Source organism: Mirounga angustirostris, unplaced genomic scaffold, assembly GCF_029215605.1.
Source record: "Mirounga angustirostris isolate CCGP_5_RB_7025 unplaced genomic scaffold, mMirAng1.0.hap1 SCAF_7, whole genome shotgun sequence".
NCBI classification, from domain to species: domain Eukaryota; kingdom Metazoa; phylum Chordata; class Mammalia; order Carnivora; family Phocidae; genus Mirounga; species Mirounga angustirostris.
This window is the reverse complement of record NW_026991715.1, coordinates 57,149,950-57,173,221: the sequence shown is the minus strand read 5'-3', so window position 1 is coordinate 57,173,221 and position 23,272 is coordinate 57,149,950. Positions and strand designations below refer to the sequence as shown.

At 36.4% G+C, this 23,272-nt stretch overlaps 1 protein-coding gene across 1 annotated transcript in view; it reads left to right on the top strand.

The window, feature by feature from the left end:
• The window catches only part of ANKRD31 (ankyrin repeat domain 31), a 142,736-nt gene that overhangs the window by 2,273 nt on the left and 117,191 nt on the right, over window positions 1-23,272 (top strand). Inside the window, exons 2-4 of the mRNA XM_064596246.1 lie at window positions 10,217-10,290; window positions 15,842-15,948; window positions 20,904-20,944. Coding sequence (XP_064452316.1) covers window positions 10,217-10,290; window positions 15,842-15,948; window positions 20,904-20,944 — 222 coding nt within the window. The remainder of the gene's footprint in view (window positions 1-10,216; window positions 10,291-15,841; window positions 15,949-20,903; window positions 20,945-23,272) is intronic.

Below are 23,272 nucleotides of genomic sequence, written 5' to 3'. Positions count from 1 at the left end.
GTATAATGTGTCATGTTTTTTTTATCTGTCTGATTTCAGTTTTCCCCCATCTTTGGTTCTCAGCAGTTTGATTACAGTATGTCTGGGCATGATTTTGTGTGTGTGTGTTTTTCCTGTTTGGGGTTCATTGAGCTTATTGAATATATAAATTTGTCTTTTAGCAAACTTGGGAAGTTTTCTGTCATGATTGCTTTGTATATTTTTTTCTATACCAATTTCTTTCTCCTCTTTTAAAAAAAATTTTTTAAGATTTTATTTATTTGACAGAGAGACAGAGAGAACACAAGCAGGGGGTGTGGGAGAGGGAGAAGCAGGCTTCCCGCTGAGCAGAGAGCCCAGTGTGGGGCTCGATCCCAGAACCCCAGGATCATGACCTGAGCTGAAGGCAGATGCTTAACGACTGAGCCACCCAGGCGCCCTTCTTTCTCTCTTCTGGGACTTCAAATGATATGAATGTTAGACCTTTTGATACTATTTCCCAAATCCCTGAAGCTGGTTTTTTTTGTTTGTTTTTTTAAAGAAACTTTTTTTTCAAGATTTTATTTATTTATTTGAGAGAGAGAGAGAGAGAAACAGCATGAGAGGGAAGAGGGTCAGAGGGAGAATCAGGCTCCCCATTGAGCCGGGAGCCCAATGTGGGACTCGACCCCAGGACTCCGTGATCATGACCCAAGCCGAAGGCAGTCGCTTAACCAACTGAGCCACCCAGGCACCCCCCTGAAGCTGTTTTAATTTTCTTCTCTCAGTTCTTCAGACTATAAATTCTGTTGCTCTATCTCTGAAGTTACTTACTCTCCTTTATCATCTCCATTCTGTTGTTGAGCCCATCCAGTGAATTTTTAATTTCAGATATTATAATTTTCTCTTCTAAAATTTCCATTGATTCTTTATAGTTTTTATATCTCTGCTGAAAACTTCAGTGTTTTCATCTATTTTATGAGTGTTTACCTTTATCTCATAGATAAGTGCTTTAAAGTCTTTGTCTTGTCATTCCAACATTTTGGTCATGGGGGTGTGGTTGGCATCTGTTAATTATCTTTTCTCTCAGGGCACCTGGGTGGCTCGGTCATTAAGCGTCTGCCTTCTCGGCTCAGGTCATGATCTCAGGGTCCTAGGATCGAGCCCCGCATCGGGCTCCCTGCTCGGCAGGAGGCCTGCTTCTCCCTCTCCCACTCCACCTGCTTGTGTTCCCTCTCTCGCTATGTCTTTATCTGTCAGGTGAATAAATAAAAAATCTTTTTAAAAAAAATTATCTTTTCTCCCAAGAATTCGATTTTCCTGTTCTTTGCATGTTGAGTAATTGTGGATTATATCCTATGTATTTTGAATCTTATGTTCTGGATTATTGGTCCTGTTAAAATCCTCTACAGGGTTGATTTTTGTTTTGACAGGCAATTAGCCTAATGAGTTAGGTTCTCACTGCACGTTCTGTTTTGCCTCCTGTGGGTGGTGATTATATCAGTCCAATTTTCAGAGCCTTTACTATGCTTTTTGAGTCTGACTCGTACCACTCGGGTTAATCTGGAACTTGAGCAGTAGTTAATATCATAGTTCAGTTCTCAAAGTCTTTGTCATGTTTCTTTGAATCTGCTTTACATGTGGACAGCTCAGGGTTGAGCCTAAGACATGTTGAATCATATATAGAATTAGGTGATTCCCCTTTTCTGCTCTTTTTTTTTTTTTTACCTGCAGGAGTCTCATGCACCCTTCCTTCCCCATACCCACATGCTGGTTCATATGACCAGAAAGATTTCTCTGGGCTTTCTTACTTCAGAGCAGTCCCTTGCAACTAAGGCCATTCTCTCTTTAGCCTCAGAAATATACTGCTACCAATCGTGGCAATTTGGGCACTTAAAACCCAAGAGAGAACCTGTCTCTCTTGCTAGAGGAACCACATGCTCAAGAGTATGGAGAGCATCTCTTTTATTTCCTTCTCTCTCTTAACCCTTTGACTGACTGAGCCACCCAGGCATCCCATAGCTAAAAAATCCATAAGTGTTGCAGCTATTAAGGTCTTTTTGCTGGGCGCCTGGGTGGCTCAGTGGTTAAGCGTCTGCTTTCGGCTCAGGTCATGATCCCAGGGTCCTGGGATCAAGCCCCGCATCGGGCTCACTGCTCAGCGGCGAGTCTGCTTCTCCCTCTCCCACTCCCCCCGCTTGTGTTCCCTCTCTCACTGTCTCTCTCTCTGTCAAAATAAATAAAAATAAAATCTTAAAAAAAAAAAAGGTCTTTTTGCTAAGACTGGAGAAAGGGTTTGATCACCTTTGGGATTAGGAAAGGCAGGGCTAATTATAAAGAACCAGGCTGCCAGGTGTGTTAACTGTGTCTGAAAAACACTCTTTGAGAGTCTGGATTTAGTCCTAGCCTTCCCTCAAAACCATGTCCAAAAATGCATCCAGTGTTTTTTTTTTTTTAAAGATTTTATTTATTTATTTGAGAGAGAGAGAGAGAGCACAAGCAAGGGGAGGGGCAGAGGGAGAAGCAGACTCCCCACTGAGTAGGGAACCCACCATAGGGCTCAATCCCAGGACCCTGAGATCATGACCTGAGCCGAAGGCAGATGCTTGACCGACTGAGCCACCCAGGCACCCTGCATCCAGTCTTTTTTTGTGGCTTGGTAGGTGTTGCTATTCATCTTTTATAAAAATTCAAGTTGCTGAGTAGTAATATTTTGTTAGCTTGTAATTTGTTTTCTAAAAGGCATGATCCTTTTTTTCTATATGTGCCCTGGGAACTTTTTACCAACCTTGTATTCTGTTACAGCCTCTGGTTAGGTTAACTGCTCTATAACATGAAGGGATATATCTCAAATTAATCCTATTCAATAGATTTAAACAGAACCACCTTAGTTCATTGTTACATGGATTTGCGTATGTGTTCAGGTCACATGTCTTCTGAACATTATAATTGCATATAGTAAAAAGCTAATTCAACATAATTACCCTGCAAGATGAGTGTTAATTCTGTCCCTCCAGTCAGACCAACACTGTCTTCATGTGAATTGTCTAGATAGAAAAATACTTGTTACAAAGGATATACCTGGGGAAGGAGGAAAAGAAAGCAAAGTACAAGGAGACAAGGATTTAATAACCACAGTAAATTGGCTAAAGAAAGCAACATTTGGGGGGCTCTTGGTAGCTCAGTCATTTAAGCGTCCGACTCATAATTTTGGCTCAGGTCATGATCTCATGGGTCGTGAGATTGAGCCCCACCTTGGGCTGCACACTCAGTGGCGAGTCTGCTTGAGATTTTCTCTCTTCCTCTGCTCCTCCCCTCAATCATGCGCTCTTGCTCAAATAAATCTTCAGGAGGGCAGCACATGATGTAATGAGCACTGGGTAGTATATAAGACTGATGAATCACTGACCTCTACCTCTGAAATCAATAATACATTATATGTTAGTTAATTGAATTTAAATAAAAAACAGTGGATGGAAAATAAATAAAACAAAAATAAATCTTTAAAAAACAAAAGGCAACATTTTGGTCAGGGTGTATATCAAAATGGTGGCAACTCCAATGATAAAGCACAGTGGTGCCAAGTACTATGTTTAGAACTGTTAAACTGAAAGGATAATTAATTAGATTTTTTAATGAATCAAAGCCTTAGCATAACATTAGGACTGTGCTATCAAAACGTTGATAACATAGAAAGTTGAAACCCCAGTTGTCCCCCCAAATTTTATTCTACTTTTAACAAAACAGTGAAAATTATTTGAAAATTTCAGATTTTTGCCTGCAAGTTTTCCTTTTTTTTTTTTTTTAAAGATTGTATTTATTTATCTGACAAAGAGAGACACAGCGAGAGAGGGAACACAGGCAGGGGGAGTGGGAGAGGGAGAAGCAGGCCTGATGTGGGGCTCAAGCCCAGGACCCTGGGATCATGACCTGAGCCTAAGATGGATGCTTAACGACTGAACCGCCCAGGCGCCCCCCGCCCCTTTTTTCTTAAAGAAGTTTTCCTTTTAACCCAGCCATCTAATTTCTACTTCCTTTTCTATTGTTAGTACTTGGTACTATCTCATTTCCAGTATTTCAAAGTTAAATTTTATTATTAAAATACTGCATCTATAATGAAGTGGTCAGTGACTTTTAGAGTATTAGTTATTAATGTAGTCTAGTAGTTTGACTAGAACTTAATGTCTATTTTCAGTTAATTTATTGACTGAACATGGATAAGTAATTTTTCTGGGCCACACTCTTCATTTTCCTTTTAGTATTAAAAATAGCCCTGACTCCTTTCTTAAAGGGAAAAAAAAAAAAAAAACAACACAAAAATTTATGTATAAGGAAATTATCTCAGAGGCATTTGCAATAATGAAAAATTAAAAACAAATGTTTTGGAATTATATAATGCTTAAATAAATTATACCCTCATGCTTAAATAAATAAATCATATATCCTTATGAGGGAGTATTATCAATATTTAATGGTTTTAAGAAGAATTTTAGTGACATTGCAAATATTTAAATATAATGTTAAGTGCAAAATGTAGTTTCTAAAACTTTCTACAGATTGATCCAAACTTTGTGAAAGAATTTGTGGTTCTATCATAGATAAGCCTCCATAGAAAGCTGAAAGGAAGTCCACCAAAGTCTTAATACAGGTAGAATTATAGGGGATTTCTATCTTATTATTTATACTTCTCTTTATTGCCCACATTTTCTACAGATTTTGTGAATAGGTAATATATTTACATGGTTCAGGAAAGTTTTTTTTTAAGTATAAAAAGGTGTATAGTAAAAATCTCCTTCTCATCCCTATCTCCTCAGCCACTCAGCCTTCTTTTCCACAGGCAACCAATATATTTGATTTTTTGTCCTCCCAGAGATATTTTCTAAGTTATGTATATATGTTCTCAAACATATATAAAATTGTTTATTTTGACAGAGAAGTACTCTGTCAAAGGGTTTGGGTGTTTGTAATCTTAATAATTGAATTATTTGGGTTTATCTCATAATTAGAAAGGCTTTTTTTCCTTCACAATGATAAAAGAATCCCTCCTTGGTTTCTTTTATACTTTTTGTTTCATTTTAAACATTTACATTTTGAGGGATGCCTGGGTAGCTTAGTCGTTAAGCGTCTGCCTTCGGCTCAGGTTATGATCCCAGGGTCTTGGGATCGAGCCGTGCATCGGTCTCCCTGCTCGGCCGGAAGCCTGCTTCTCCCTCTCCCTCTCCCACTCCCCCTGCTTGTGTTCCCTCTCTCGCTGTCTCTCTGTCAAATTAAAAAAAAAAAATTTACATTTTGAGTCATGTGGGATTTTTCTGGAGTACAGTGTCAAGTATGGATACAACTAAATTATTTTCCAGATGTCTCCTTCATTGTCCCAATATTATTATTTTTTTTAGAAATCCTATCTTTTTCTCTGATTTGAGATGCCGCCTTTTTAATATACTAAATTCTTATATGTATGTGAGTTTATTTAGGAGATTTTATTCTGTTCATTGGTCTGTCATTTTATGTGCTAGTTTCGCATTTTAAAAACATTTTATATCCAAAAATATTTTAATGTCCTTTTGGTTATTACCTCTTTACTGTTATTTTAAAACATTTTCCTGGCTGTTCTTATTTATTTTACCACATGAACTTTAGAATCAGTTGTCTAGTTCAATAAGAAGTCTTGGTATTGGGCGCCTGGGTGGCTCAGTCGTTGGGCATCTGCCTTCGGCTCAGGTCATGATCCCGGGGTCCTGGGATCGAGCCCCACATCGGGCTCCCTGCTCCGCGGGAAGCCTGCTTCTCCCTCTCCCCCTGCTTGTGTTCCCTCTCTCGCTGTCTCTCTCTCTCTCTGTCGGGTGAATAAATAAAATCTTAAAAAAAAAAACTTAAAAAAAAAAAAAAAAAAGTCTTGGTATTTTTATTGGTATAAAGTTAAATTTATAAATTTATTTATGGAAAATTAACATCATCGTGTTACTTTTTTCACTTTTTTATTAAGATGCAAATTACATACAGCAGAATTCATTCTTTTTAATGTACAGTTCTGGGTGTTTTGATAAACACATACAGTTGTGTAATAACCATTACCACAATGAAGATATAGAACAGTCCCATTAGGATCCACAATTCCTTCCTGCCTTTTTTGTGTTATTTTTAGATTAAAAAAAAAAAAACGTCAAAAATTTTAAAAAGTAAAATAATTCTGATTTTTAGGGACATTAAGATGAATAGATTTTTTTACTTCTTTTTTTTTTTAAGATTTTATTTATTTGTCAGAGAGAGAAGAGGGGAGAGAGAGAGCATGAGCACTAACGGGGAGCTGCAGGCAGGAGAAGCAGGCTCTCTGCCAAGCAAGAAGCCTGATGTGGGACTCCATCCCAGGACCCTGGGATCATGACCTGAGCGGAAGGAAGACACTAAAGCAAGTGAGCCACCCAGGCATCCCTAGATATTTTTACTTCTTAGAAAAATGTGCTATAGTAACGGTATTACCCGTATTTGAATAATAAAATTTTCAATCCTTGGTAATGGCCAGTAGTAATTGAGCCAAAAAAGATGCTTTTTCTCCTATAACAGGAGCCACCATTGACTCTCACAGAGGGTGTGTTAGATTAAGGACTGGAGTCCTTTTCATTATTAGTTTTGCTGGTGCTGAGAACCATTAGGAGGTATGGGTTTTGTTGTTGTTGTTGTTGTTATTGATGACTTATTTTTCTTAGTAACCTGTTCTTCATAATGTATGTGAAATTATATATGTGATGTATATTTGTGTTTGGGAATGGAAAACACGGTAGTTCTGTAAATTTTCTTACTCTCTCCCCATTTTTTTTTTTTAAACTTCCACAATCATCTTTTACTAAGATTTTAAAACTGAGAATAGGAGTGCCTGGCTGGCTCAGTTGGAAGTGCGACTCTTAATTTCAGGGTTGTGAGTTCAGGCCCCATGTTGGGTATAGAGATTACTTAGATGAATAAATATTTTTTAAAAAGTGTGTGAGAATCCACACAGTGGTATACTATGAATTAATAAAGAGGAATGAAGAAAGTCTCTTTCCCCTAGACTGATCAATCTACTGGATTTATTGTTAAGAAAAAAAAAAGAGAGAAAGATATATATAGAATGTTACTGCTTACCTAAGACTGGGTGACGGCATGTATACTCATATTGCTTATATTTTCAAAAACACATTGGAAGGATAAACCATACAATTTAAAAAAATGGGAAGTGAGAGAACAGATGGGTGAAAAGACAAGAAAGACTAGACTTCTCTAAATAGATCTTGTCTTATACATTTATGGTTTACATAATTATAAAACAAAATTAAACCAACATGAAAAACTTTTTTTTTTTTTTTAAAGATTTTATTTACTTATTTGACAGAGAGAGACACAGTGAGAGCAGGATCACAAGCAGGGGGAGAGGGAGAGGGAGAAGCAGGCTTCCCGCGGAGCAGGGAGCCCGATGCGGGGCTCGATCCCAGGACCCCGGGATCATGACCTGAGCCGAAGGCAGACGCTTAACGACTGAGCCACCCAGGCTCCCCGAAAAACTTTCTAAAAAGCAAAAATAAAAAAGCAAGATTAAACAGGTGAACCTAATTATATATTGACTTGATGGCATAATTGCACCAAAAGGAACTAAGTGCCTTTTAAACATAGAATTAATCTATACATGCCAGATAAGATATACTCCAAGGACATAAATAATTGCAAAGTAACTTCAGTAATCATACTGTTAATGATAATATTAGTATTGTGGACTCTAAATATTATATGATATCTAAATACGATATGATATCTTATTTTGGGAAGTTGGGAAGACTAGTTGTGTATTAGTTTGCTCAGGCTGCCATAAAAATACCACAGACTGGATGGCTTAACCAACAGAAATGCATTTTCTTATGGTTCTGGAGGCTGGAAGTCCAAGATCTAGGTGGTGGCAGGCTAGAACAATACTTTACTCACATAGAGAAGAGACAAAACAAGATCAGCTTCAGTAGTAGGTATTGGCCCCCACAGCTAGCAGTCACTCACTGCAGTTGATGCAGGCCATTGGTCTGTACACACTCCTCTTGTGCCACAGAATGACTTCATCTTGTCCCAACAGAGGACATATATATTAGTGGGGTTTTCTAGGTAACCTATGACACACACAACTTTCACAGCAAAGGAGTACAAACCAAGTCTGAAACTGGGAAAGGTATTCTCATTCAAGGTAATAAGTCCAGGCTTGGGCTAGGTATTCTCATTCAAGGTAATAAGGCTGGGAGGACTCTAAATCTTGGTAAGAAAGTGTTCTAGGCCCAAGGCTGAAGGGGGGCTGAAAGACTATGCACAAGACTACCTTTCTCAATACATACTTTATTATTTCCTGTAGGAAGTACACACATGCCTCCCACCCCTAGTTAACTTGATAGATAAAACTTCTAGCTCTAATAACCAGTTTATAGGAGGTATATGGGATGGAAGAACCTGTTAAATGACATGCAGTTAGAAAATTCAAAATGTGGGAGACTGCAGGAAAAAAACAGTCCAGTTACTTCAACTATTAAATTGCAGTGGGAGGGGGGTAATTTATGTATTTAAAAAGATACTTCGATATAGCAACCAAAAGCAATGTGGGCACCTTGTTTGGATCTTAATTTGAACAAAACAACTAAAAACAAATAGTTGGGGAAATGTGACAACAATCTGTTTAGTTTTCCTTTGCTGTAGAAAAACTTAGTCCAAAACTTAGCAACTTATAACAGTAAACATTTATTATCTTGTAGTTTCTGTGGGTCAGAAATTCAGGAGTGGCTTAACTGGGTCATCAGGCTCACAGACTCACAAGGCTGCATTCGTCTCTCATTCTAGTCTTTTTGTTGTTGTTGTTGTTACAGATTTTATTTATTTGAGAGAGAGCCCAAGTGGGCTGAAAGGCAGAGGGAGAAGGAGACTCCTCACTGAGCAGGGAGTCCAATGCGGAGCTTAGGACTCCAGGATCATGACCTTAGCAGAAGGCAGACGCTTAATCGACTGAGCCACCCAGGTGCCCCTCTAGTCTTGAGAAGGATTCACTTCCTGTATAGTGCTTGTTAAGATTCAGTTCTCTCTGATGGTTGACTGGAGGCCTCCCTTGGTTTCTTGCTACATGGGGTTCTCCGCAGAGTGTTTCACAACATGGCAAGCTTCCTTTTTAAGGCTGAATAATACTCCATTTCATGTATGTACTGCATTTTTGTTTATCTACTTCTCTGTTGATGAACACTTGGGTTGCTTCCACCTTTTGGCTCCTGTGAATAATGCTTCTCTGAACAGGAGTGTGCAAATATCTTCAAATCCCTGCTTTCAGTTATTTTGTGTACCCAGAAATGGAATTACTAGATCAAATGGTGATTAAAGATCTCTTTTTTGATGAACAACCATACTGTTTTCCACAGTGGTTGTACCATTTTACATTCCCACCAGCAATGCACTTGTTATTTTCTGTTTTGTTTTTGTTTTTTGTTTTTGATCATAACCTAATGGATGTGATGTGGTATCTCACTGTGGTTTTGATTTGCATTTTCCTAATATTTAGTAGTGTTGAGCATCTTTTTGCGTTCTTGTTAGCCATTTGTACATCTTCTTTGGATAAATTTCTTTTCAAGTCCTTTGCCTATTTTTGAATTCTGTTTTTTTTTTTTTTTAAACAGAACAGATAAACACTTAAGTCTGCCTACTAGCATACTCACCATGGTGTATCATTGCTGTTTTTTAGTTTTGTATTTGTCACTGGATTTGAAGCTTCTTGAGGGCATGGACTGTGTGTCTTCTCTCTTTGTTACCTTGGTGCTGCTTAGAACATAGTAAGAAGTGAATCCAAAATCTGAAGGAGTTCTATCATTTGTATTCTGAAAATATACACTCAGATTCAGTCCTTAGATTTTAATCTCAAATTCTCTGTGGTATAGACAAATGTGAAGGAGAAAACCTACCAGCACTGTTCCCTCAAATCATCTCATTTCATCTCTGTTCAGAAACTATATTGATATTCATTCCTTACTCCCAAGTATTCAGAAATAACACGGTATTATAAAAATAAACTTGACCATATAAGTAAGTCTTTATATTTCATCTTATATAAATTTTTAATTAAAGGGTACACATCTGAAAAAATATTTTGGTATAGATATTAATAGTGTGGTGTAACTAAGAATTTTAGCAAGTTTAGATGTAATAAAAAATTGTGGTTAAATTGTTAGTCTATGTTTAGGAAACATAATCTATCTTCTGTTTTGGTATTTGAAAGGTTGTTCTTTGATCAAGACACATCTCTTAGATCTGAATTCAGTCTCCATCCTGGTATAAGTGGAATGTACAAAGGTGAGAAATAATTTTTTTTCACTAAGTAGTCCCTTTAATTTGCCAAGTGTTATTATTGTATCAGCTTCTCCTTTTATGGTTAGTTTTGTTTTTAACTTTACACAGAATTAGTTTCTTATACTCATCTGTAAGAGACCCTAAGGTCTACTAAGGTCTATTACTATAAGGATAGCAAAGGGAATGATAACTTCTGGAAGATGTTTATGACTCCTAGAGAGGCCGTCAGAGATATGCAAGTGACACCCAGATAGCTCTTCCCCTTTACAGAAATTTCCAGCTTAACCCTAGAACTTGTTTATTTGCAAAAGTGAATAGTACTTTCTAATACCAGTCTGATTATTTCAGAATGAAATACCAAATATCCTTGGTATATTTATATATATTTAATTTTTTATTTAATTTTTATTTTTTATTTTTTATTTTTTTACTAAATTTATTTTATTTTTTTTTAAAGATTTTATTTATTCATTTGACAGAGACACAGCAAGAGAGGGAACACAAGCAGGGGAGTGGGAGAGGGAGAAGCAGGCTCCCCTCTGAGCAGGGAGCCCGATGCAGGGCTCGATCCCAGAACCCTGAGATCATGACCTGAGCTGAAGGCAGAAGCTTAATCAACTGAGCCACCCAGGCGCCCCTATATTTAATTTTTTAAACTTGAGTATAGTTGATGCATGATGTTACATTAGTTTCAGGTGTACATCATAGTGATTTAATTTTATGGGTTATGCTAGGCTCACCACAGTTTTAGTACCATCTGTCACATACAGTGTTACTACAATATTATTAACTATATTCCCTATGCTATGCTTCTATTACTGTGACTTATTTATTCCATAGCTGGAAACCTGTATCTTCCACTCCCTTTCACTCATTTTGTCCATTTTCCTAACCCCTGTCTCCTCTGGCAACCATCCGTTTGTTCTCTGTATTTCTAGGTCTGGTTCAGCTTTTTTTGTGTGTGTGTATTCGTTTGTTCTGTGTTTTAGATTCCCTGTATGAGTGAAATCATACGGTATTTGTCTTTCTTAGTCTGGCTTATTATACACTAATAACAAAGTAGCAGAAAGAGAAATTGAGAAAATAATCCCATCCATAATTGCAGCAAAAAGAATAAAACACCTACGAGTAAACTTAACCAAGGAGGTGAAAGACCTATATTGTGGAAACTGTGAAACACTGATGAAAGAAATTGGAGATGACACAAATAGAAAGATATTCCATGATCATGGATTGGAAGAATTAATATTGTTAAAATGTCCATGTCACCCAAAGCAATTTACAGAGTCAATGAATGCTTATTGAAATACCAACAACAACATTTTTTACAGAACTAGAACAAATGCTAATATGTATAGAGCCACAAAAGAGCCTGAATAGCCAAAGCAGTCTTGAGAAAGAAGAACAAAGCTGGAAGTGTCACAATCCCAGATTTCAAGGTATACTACAAAGCTGTAGTAATCAAAACAGTATAGTATTGGCACAAAAGATTGATGGAACAGAATAGAGAACCCAGAAATAAACCCATACGTTTAGGGTCGATTAATCTATGACAAATTAGGCAAGAATGTGCAATGGGAAAAATACAGTCTTTTCAAAAACGGTGCTGGGAAACTGGACAGCTACAAGCAAAAGAACTGGACTAATTTCTTACACCATACACAAGAATAAACTCAAATGGATTAAAGACTTAATTGTAAGACCTGAAACCATAAAAACCCTAGAAGAGAACACAGGCAGTAATTTTTCTGACATCGGCCCTAGCAGCATTTTTCTAGCTAGTTATGTCTCCAAAAACCAGGGAAACAAAAGCAAAAATAAGCTATTGGAACTACAGCAAAATAAACTTTCCTACAGTAAAGGAAATCAACAACATAATGAAAGGCAACCTACTTAATGGGAGAAGAGATTTGCAAATGATATATCTGATAAGGGGTTAATTTCTAAAATGTATACGACTTATACAACTCGATACCTAAAAAACAATCTAAATAAAAAATGGGCAGAGGACCCGAATAGACATTTGTTGTAAAGAAGACATACAGATGGCCAACAGATATATGAAAAGATGCTCAATATCACTAACCGTCAGGGAAATGCAAATCAAAATCACAAAGCGTTACCACCTTAGACCTGTCAGAATGGCTAAAATCAAAAAGATAAGAAATAACAAGTGTTGGTGAGGATATAGAGAAAAAGGAACCCTTGTGCCCTGATGGTGGTAATGTAAATTGGTACAACTGCAATAGAAGACAGTGTGGAGGTTCCTCAAAAAATTAAAAATAGTAATAGCATATCCAGTAATTCCACTACTGGGTATTTACCCAAAGAAAATAAAAACACTATCAAAAAAATATGTGCACTCTTATGCTTATTGCAGCATTATTTACAGTAGCCAGGATATGGAAGTAACCTAAGTGTTCATTGATAGACAAATGGATAAAGAAGATGAGCTGTGTATATATAGTGGAATAGTACACAGCCATGAAAAAGATGAGATCATGCCGTTTGTGACAACATGGATGGACCGAGAGGGTATTATGCTCAATGAAAGAAGTCAGACTGAAAAAGGCAAATACCATATGATTTCACTGATATGTGGTATGTATATTTTTTGAAAGTACCTTTTACCTACCAATTTTTTCTACTTCCTGAGTCCACTTCTAGGTCAGTTTAAATGCTTCTAGAAAAATGTATCACTGATCATCACTGTTCAAAAAGATAAATTTTGCAGTAGCTGTTTAAGGGGTACCTTATTTCCTTTTTATGCTTTCTTCTTGTGAGCCATTTTTTATTTTCAAGGATGTCTGAAAATAGGTATGGGAAAAAAGAAAAATTTCCTAAACACCACAAAGATCTTTTATATATAGTTCACAGAGTCTTTTCACTGTACATCATCTTACTTGGTACTCCAAAGGCAAGTTGCCGTTTCATCTTGGAGGGATTTTTCCTACATGTAGTTGGAAGAGGCAGTGTGTAATAGTAGTCTCCAGAACCTGCTCTTATGTTATATAAAGTACCACTAGGAAGAAGTTAGAGGTATGTTTTAGTATTCCAACCAAGTTTTTTCTTTGCTTTCCTTCTTCTTTTTCTTTCCTTTTCCAAATTGATAGACTTTTACTACTTTTGCTAATTATTAAATGAATAAAATTTTTCTAAATACAAAATTATATAATGTAGAAAGTGTAAGGTCCCACCCCCTACTCTTCCCTATAATTCTACTCCCAACAATTGCCAGTGTTTAGTATTTGTATATTTTTCTAGACTTTTGTATGCCAATATGAATATCTTTTTTCATAATTGGTATTATGTTAAATATATTGATCTTCCTCAACCTTTTAAATTGCTACATGTTATTCTGTATGAATGTACCCTTATTTAATGAATTGATAATATTTTTGGTATTTCTCAATACTGTAATAAATGTGAATATTCTAATATTTACACCTTTGCCTGCTTTTCTGATTATTCCTTAGTATAACTAGCTAAAATTAGATTTGTTTTTAAAGGATGGGCACATGTCAGATCTTGACACATATTACCCCTAAAAAAGAGGGCTTTTTCCTTTAGATCCAACAAAGGATATATTCAGTTGCCAAACTACTAAATAAAAAATATCTGATTATTTTAATTTGCATTTTTGAAGAATACCAAGGTTAGACATATTTTAATATTGAGTATTCATAGTTTTTGTGTATCTGAATTGCCTTATTTGTCTCCTAAATTATTCTCGTTTTATTATTGATTTATAAGGCCATTTTATATATTAAAGATAATAAAACTTTGTCATATATATGTTGCAATAGTTTCACTCAGTTCCCTAGTTAACTTTTGATGTTATTCATGATATATTTTGTATGCAGAAATTTTAAGGTTTTTTAAAATTTACTTATTTTTATTTTTTAAAGATTTTATTTATTTGTCAGAGAGAGAGCACAAGCAGGGGCAGCGGCAGGCAGAGCAGGCCGAGCAGGCAGAGGGAAAAGCAGACTCCCTGCTGAGCAAGGAGCCCAATGTGGGACTTGATCCCAGGACCCTGGGATCATGACCTGAGCTGAAGGCAGGCACTTAACCCACTGAGCCACCCAGGCGTCCCTAAGTTTTTTTTTTTTTTAAGATTTTATTTGAGAGAGAAAGAGCAAGCATGAGCGGGTAGGGGGTGTGATGGCATGGGGGAAAGGGCAGAGGGAGAGGGAGAAGCAGACTCCCTGCTGGGCAGGAAGCCCGATGCGGGGCTCGATCCCCGGACCCTGAGATTGTGACCTGAGCTGAAGGCAGATGCTTAACTGACTAAGCCACCCAGGTGCCCTTAAGTTTTTACATAGTAAAACCTGTCAGTCTTTTCTTCTGGGGTTTCTTGGTTTTTTCAAATTTGGAAATATTTTATCTACCACAAGACCATAAAGGTTTTTCTTTTACCTTTAGTTACCTTTGTTATATTTATTCATCTCGTTGTCACTGTTTAAAATACCATCATTGGGGCACGTGGGTGGCTCAGTCGTTAAGCGGCTGCCTTTGGCTCAGGTCATGATCCCAGGGTCCTGGGATCAAGCCCTGCATTGGGCTCCCTGCTAGGCGGGAAGCCTGCTTCTCCCCCTCCCGCTCCCCCTGCTTGTGTTCCCTCTCTCGCTGTGTCTCTCTCTGTCAAATAAATAAATAAAATAAAATAAAATAAAATAAAATAAATAAAATACCATTATTATTTTATATTAACTTCCCAGATATATATAGGTCTGTTTTCTACTTCTTGTTTTGTTTCATTGTTCTATTTAACTATATTTAGTAATGTACCATCACTACATTATTTTATCAGCCTTAGCTTTTAGTATATTTCTTTATCTGGTAGGGAAGATACCTCCTACACAAAGTAACTGGCTATAGCATTCATTCTGAGCTCCTTTGGAACAAATAGCAATCTCCGTGAAGTAGAAGAGTACCCATTGCCATCTTCCAGTGTATCCTCTTTCATCTTTGGTTGGTGGGATTTGCTCTGAGCTGGGTGGTTTCTGAGATTCTCATGGAAGAAATCCATATAGTTATTTCTGAAGGAGCCGCTCCTTTTCCCATGTAGAGTGACATAGTGTTTACCAATGTTTGGTTTCCCTTTAATCCATTATCATCTTCTGACCTATAGTGGGTATATTTCCTTTTTTCTCATTGGTGCTTCAGATTTGCTTTTAAAAAAAAGAATTTCAAAAAACAACAACTAATTTCTTTGGATTCTTCTTAGGAACTGGGAAGGGAAGAAAAGTTAAAATATGAGCTCACTTTCCCATCTTAAAAATACAAACTCTGTTTTTGGATTATATACTAGCATTATGAGTTTTTATTTTTATTTTTTTATTTCTTAAAGATTTTATTTATTATAACATATATTATATTAAGTTATATATATATATAACTTACAAACTTTGATATATAAAAGTGGCAGTTAGGAAATTATAATTTACAAAATAATTTTTAATGACATTTGTAGTTTCTATAAAATCATAGAGTCCTTGTCAAAGCAGAGCAATAAAACTTGCAAGTGATTTATGATTATATTTCATTCTAGGCACACCTTCTCCTGAGATTCAACTTGCGTTCAAATTCAGAGAGGATCCACAAGAGCAAAAGAGTAAAAATAAGATAATGCCTCTTAGTGAGAATGCAGTCTTACAGGTATGTAGCATATTGATTAAATACATACTTACTAAAAATTGGGAATGCTATTTCAAAGAGCGGCAAATTACTAATGATTAATTCTTTTTGTGTATTATTTTCCTGCTTTCTTCTCTTACTCAGTTTTTACCCTTTCTTAGCTAGTCATTCTGTTTCTTCTTTGCAACTTCGGTGAAAGGCAGTTGTTTTAGAAGGGGATGTTTAAAATATTTCATTTCTTCCTCTCTTTCCTTTTCTCTCTTTCAGGTAGAGATGTGGAAGTGAGAGAAACAGAAGGTTAAAGTAGGATATGATATAATAGGGTGCCTGGGTGGCTCAGTCGGTTAAGCGACTGCCTTCGGCTCAGGTCATGATCCTGGAGTCCCTGGATCGAGTCCCACATCGGGCTCCCTGCTCGGCGGGGAGCCTGCTTCTCCCTCTGACCCTCCCCCCTCTCATGAGCTCTCTCTCTCTCTCGTTCTGTCTCAAATAAATAAATAAAATCTTTAAAAAAAAAAAGAATATAATAATTATGATTTTCATCTCCATTGTATGTCAGAGATCACTTTAAATTTGTGAAGAAGATGTTAGTCTGCATGGTATAATTTGAGATATGGGCTACTGAAAGTCCCTTCTATTATCTTATGTGTGTGTGAGTGCATGTGTATGTATACACACTTACATACACAAATTTTTATTTGTTTCTTTTTAATGCAGTCACCCTGGGGAAAGATTAGGGGTGATTTAGTTAACACCTGTGGCATAAATAAGTCAGCTAACCAGAGATACCTACAAAGTCTTAAGGAAGGAAGGGACGATAGATACATTTTTTTCCTCTGAGGATAAAAAGTAACATTCCAGTGTGTTCATGTTTTAATTTTCTTCAGAAAAATACCAAGAGGTGGAATTACTGGATTGTATGGTACTTCTATTTTTAATTTTTTTAGTAACCTCCACACTGTTTTCCATTGTGGCTACACCATTTTACATTCCCACCGACAGTGCATGACAGTTCTCTTTTCTCCATATCCTTGCCAACATTTGTTGTTTCTTGTCTTTTTGGTTTCAGCCATTTTGACAGGTGTGAAGAGATAATCTCGTTGTGATTGTGATTTGCATTTCCCTGATGGTTAGTGATGTGTATCTTTTCATGTGTCTTCTGGTCACCTGTTTGTCTTCTTTAAAAAAATGTCTGTTTGGGTCCTCTGCCCACTTTTTAATTGTACTGTTTAGTTTAGGTTTTTTTGTTGTTTTTTGCTGTTGAGTTGTATGAGTTCTTTATCTATTCTGGATGTTAACTTCTTATCAAATATATAATTTGCAAATATCCTCTCTCATTCTGTAGGTTGCCTTTCATTATTCTAATGGTTTCCTTCACTGCATAAAAGCTTTTTATTTTATTTTTATTTATTTATTTTTTAGAGAGAGAGTGAGGGGGCGGGGCGGGGAGAAGAGGGAGAGGGACAGAGAAAATCCCAAGCAGGCTTCCTTCTCAGTGAGGAGCCTGACACAGGGCTCAATCCCACAATCCTGAGACCATGACCTGAGCTGAAACCAAGAGACAGATGCTTAGCCAACTGAGCCACCCAGGTGCGCCATGATTTCCGTCTTTTAAATCAAGAGTTGTTTTGTGGCCTAACATATGATCTATCCTGGGGAATATTTTATGTGCACTTGAGAAGAATATGTATTCTTTTTTTTTTTTTTTAAAGATTTTATTTATTTATTTGAGAGAGAGAGAGCATGAGAGGGGGGAGGGTCAGAGGGAGAAACAGACCCCCCGCCGAGCAGGGAGCCCGATGCGGGACTCGATCCTGGGGCTCCAGGATCATGACCTGAGCCGAAGGCAGTCGCTTAACCAACTGAGCCACCCAGGCGCCCGAGAAGAATATGTATTCTGTTTTTGGATGGAATATTCTGTATATATCTGTTAGGTCCATCTGTTCTAAGCCATTGTTGGTGTCATTTAAAGCCATTGTTTCCTTGTTGATTTCTTTCCGCAAGATGTATCCATTGATGTAAGTGGGGTGTTAAAGTCCCCTAGTTTTATTGTGTACTGTCAATTTGAGAGAAAAGTATTTTAAACAGATGTTATCAGTAACTGATCAATAAATAAAACACTTAAAACCAGGAATGTTTATTCTGCTATACTGAATGTGAGGATAGTTTGTGTGAGTATCTGGTGCTTCCTGGCAAGCCAGGGTTGGTTAGGCTGATTTGACTGTCTAGACTTTTTCCACTCCACTCCCAGTGATCCACGATTCAGTCGAAGAGAATGGTTTCAGATATTTTTGGTTGAGGATGTATAAATAGATTTGCCTCTTTTCCAGATCCTCCAAATTAGCACAATTAATTTAAACTCTTTTTCACCTCCTACACCCTATCCCCAACAGATGAAATAAAACAAAACCTGTACAGCTTAAGGGACCATCAAAATATAGGGGTGGTAAGGGCAGGAAAAAGATGGCAGACACATGAATCAAAAGGAGAGATAGCAATTTGGATCCCTTAGGAAAGAGTTGATTGAAATGTGTCCTTGCATTTTGTTAATTAACAAATGACCAACTCCAGCCCCCATTATATTCAGAGGCATTAGCTCTTAAGTGTTATTTTTGCCTATGGAGGAGGGGAAAGAAAAAAAATGACTGGGGCGCCTGGGTGGCTCAGTTGGTTAAGCCACTGCCTTCGGCTCAGGTCATGATCCTGGAGTCCCTGGATCGAGTCCCACATCGGGCTCCCTGCTCGGCAGGGAGTCTGCTTCTCCCTCTGACCCTCCCCCCTCTCATGTGCTCTCTCTCTCATTCTCTCTCTCTCAAATAAATAAATAAAATCTTTAAAAAAAAAAAAGAAAGAAAAAAAATGGCTGTCAGGAGCAAACGTCCTTTTTACTTCATCTTTTATTTTTTGCATTTTCCTTATGTAGGTAGGGTCAAGTCACTGATCTATAGTAAGGGAAATGAACTGGGTATTACAGGTATTTGAATGAATTATTTTGTGAAGATGCAGAAATATCTAGTAAGCATATAAGTATACTCTAATTAATACTTGGGAGTGTCTAGGTTTACTTCTTGTCTCTGGGCCTCTGAGCTTTGTAAGGTCTGCTTGGGAAGTATATGTATGTGGAACCAATGTGATAACCTTGAAGTATGTAAAGATTCATTATCAGTAAATAACAGTGAATGTTCATTGGAGAAGATTGAAGTTCTCACAGTACTTTGTGTTTTCCTGTTATTATAGCTTTTCATTGATTGAACAATGCTTGGAAATTCATGCTAAAGGCTTTATTTTCAGAAAGCTTTGTTACTGATCATAGAAACATAGAAGGCCCTCCAAGAGAGATCTTTTTCTAAAGATCCACTTTGATGGTAACAAGATATTAAATGTAAGGACTCCTTTTAAAGTGATGAAAGCCAGTATGCTGTAAAACTTAAAATGAAGTCATTTTATCAGTGCATTTTATCTTTTTTTTGAGAGGGAAACAACTTCAGATTTTCTGGCGTGACTTGAGAATTAGGCAAAAGTCATTTAGCACTTAACATTGTATTGCAGAGGTTGTATGATTTTTGGCCCTCAAGAGAAATATTAGAACTGAGAACCTGACAAGAATGGCTTATCAGAACCATTATGGACTAATGAAGTAGGAATAAAAACAGGACACACATCCTTTCTCTTTATTTAATTTCCATAAATTCTTTTATGGAAAGAAATTAAGGAAAAAACTAAACCAAGAGCTAAAACTCCTTGAAGAAAACATTGGGAAAAAGTATTGCAACATTGGATTTGGCAATGATTTCTTGGACATGAAAGCCCGGCAACAAAAGAAAAAATAAATAAAGCTAGACTCATGAAAATTAAAAACCTTTGTGCATTAAAGGACACTATCAACAGATGAAAAGGCAACCCAAGGAATGGGAGTAAGTCATGTATCTCATAAGGGATTGCTACCCAGAATATATAAAGACTGTTACAACTCAGCAACAAAAAAACCAAACAAACTGATTTAAAAATGGACAAAGGGCATGAACAGACATTTCACCAAAGAAGATAGACTAGTGGCCAATAAGCACATGAAAATGTGTTCACCATCATTATTCAATAGGGAAATGCACATCAAAACCACCCTGAGATCCCACCTTACACTCATTATGATAGCTGTTATCAACCCCCCCCCCAAAAAAAAAACCCAAAATAACCAGTGTTAGTGAGGATGTAGGAAAATTGGAATTCTTTCTCATGGCTGGTAGGAAATGTAGAATGGTGCCACTGCTGTGGAAAATGGTATGGTGATTCCTCCAAAATTAAACATTTTATCATATGATCCAGAAACTCCACTTCTGGGTTTATACCCAAAATAAGTGAAAGCAGGGACTCAAAAATATATTTGTACATCCATGTTCATTGAACCGTTATTCACAGTAGCCAAAAGGTGATAGGAACCCAAGCATCTACCAACAGATGAGTGGATAAACAAAATGTGTTACATACAATGTAATTAGAAAGGGAGGAAATAGTGAAATATGGTACAACATGGGGGTGAACCTTAAAGACCTCATGCTAAGTGAAATAAGTTCAGACACAAAAGGACAAATGTTGTATGATTCCTTTTATATTAGGTACTTAGAGTAGTCACAGTAGAGACTGAGTAGTAGAAAGAAAGGAGCAGGGTAGGTACCAGGGATTAGGAGAGGGATGAATGGGGAGTTAGTGCTTAGTAGGTGTGGAGTTACAGTTGGGAAAGATGAAAAAGTACTCTAGATGGATGCTGGTGATGGTTGTACAACAGTGTGCACAAAATGCCACAGCACTGTAAGTGTAAAAATGGTTAAAATGGTGAATTTTATGTTATATATATTTTACTACAGCAGAGAAGATGCTAAGAAAGAATAACACAAGAATTATTTTAAATGTTAAATTTTTAATTGTTGCATTGTATTAGCATTTATCAGTTAAAAGAAAACTACCTTTTTTCCCCCTAGCAACCTCAAGATGAAATGGAGCAAAATGAAGCTCTGTTCCAGTAAGTATACTAATTTTTGGCTCTATTAAATTGTAGTATTTTTTTTGTTTTGTAATTTTGCACTCTAAAGTGAGTCTTCATTGTCTTAAGAGTTTTAGAATTATTGTGTATTTTTTAATAATTGCCCCTTTAGCAGCATAAATATGTTATTTTTAAACATTCTAGATAAGCTTCATTTCATGAGAAAGATTGGTTCAGATTGAGTTGATTCTCTATTAATATTATTTTAAAAGAAAATTTATAGCAAAGCATGAAGGAAGGATTTGGAGACTTTATTGAAATTAGACTTTATAGGACTATTATACTTTTAAAAACTTTATCCTTTCAGTTCTTTTGAAACTGTGGTTCTCAAAGTATGGTCTGTGGACCCCTTGGGAGTCCTTGAGACTTTCCAGACAGTCTTTGAGGTCAAAACTATTTTCATAATAATACTAATACATTATTTGCCTATTTCTTAGTACTGACATTTGCACATAGAGTGCTAAAGAAAATGGTAAGTAAAATGCTGAAGCCTTAGTAGGAATCAGGGGAGTGGCACCAGATAGTACTAGTAGTTGCTGTATTTTTCTTTTCTTTTTTTTTTTTTTTTTAAGATTTTATTTATTTATTCATGAGAGACAGAGAGAGAGACAGAGGCAGAGGGAGAAGCAGGCTCCCCGCAGGAGCAGGGAGCCCGATGCGGGACTCGATCCCAGGACCCTGGGATCATGACCTGAGCTGAAGGCAGATGCTTAACCGACTGAGCCACCCAGGCGTCCCGTTGCTGTATTCAATGCCATGAACTAGCAGTTAAAAAAGAAAAGGAAGGAAAAAAAGCTAGCTTTACTTAATGCATGTGATGAAGCAGAAAACTTCTTGTTTTATTAAATTTCTACTCTTGAATATATATCTTTTTGATATGCTGTGTGATGATGGAGGAAGTATGCCTAAGTACTTCTGTGCATACTGAAGTGTGGTAGTTGTCTTGAGAGCACTTGTGTGACTTGAGTTGTAAACATTTTAAGAAAATTAGCTCACTTTTTCTTTTAACTTGAAAGAATAATTGACAGACAAAATAACATTCACACTTGGGTATATGGCAGACATTTTCTTGAAAATCAATGAAGTAATAATAAGCCAGTCACTTCAAGGAAAACAGCTGATGGTATTTGTTGCCAATGAAAAATTCAAGCTTTCATGTGAAAATCAGTGTAGGAAAACTTGTTTTTACCACCTTGACTTTGATGGCTTCCCAGTACTTAAAATTTTCCAGTGAGATCATTGGTAATATTTACAAAGGTGATCTTTTTGATGTTTAACAGTGTTATCAGTATAAGGAAGATTTCCATAATTTGGTGAATCAGTATTTTCTAAAAGACAAATGCACAATGTCACAATCACACGCAGGTGAAAGATTCATTCAAAGTACAAGGTAGACCAGTGGGTCATAGTGTGACAGAATACAAAAAGTTCATTGGTGTTGTTTCAATTTTTACATTTCCAGTAACCTTTAAAGAAGTTATTCCTTTTAGAGTTTTGGTGTGATATTGGCTTTGGTGTGATACTATAGTTATCCAAAAGACTACTAAAATACTCCTTCCTTTTCCAACTGTATATCTGTGAGAGGCCAGATTTTTGTTATAAATAAAACAAAGTATGGCAAAAGATTGAATGCAGTAGCAGATATGAGATGACAGCTGTCTTCTATGAAGCCATATATTTTTTTAAAATGTGAAATAGTGCCATTCTTTTCACTGACTTTTTTTCATTTTGTAAAATATAATAAATTTTCATAAAAATATATTCACATGTTAATGGATTATTACTGTTATTTTTATTTAACTTTAAGTTTTTTATGTTAATTCCAGTATAGTTAATATACAGTTAAATTAGTTTCAGATATATAATGTAGTGATTCAGTAATTCTGTATATTCAGTGCTCATCTGATAAGTGTTCTTTTACTGTTCTTTTTAAATTAATGATTATTTAAAATTTTTCCTATTTTAACTTCTAGTATGTAAGTGTAATTAAGTATATGTCACATAAATAAAAACTTTGGGTTCCTCAATAATTTTTAAGAGTGTAAAGGAGACCAAAGATCAAAAAGTTTGAGAACCACTGTGTTTAAATAACCCTATTACTGAATAGATCAGCACTATAAGTTCATCTACAGAAATGGGGGAAACAAGAAAACTAGGGAAGACAAACACAGTATACATAATCTCAGTGCCCAGAGAGAACCATTGTTAGCATTTTCGTACATTTTATTTTAGGCTTTATATATAGCTTTATGTTTTCTATGAAATTAAATCATTCTGCAGATAGTTTTTTGTATCCTATTTTAAAAT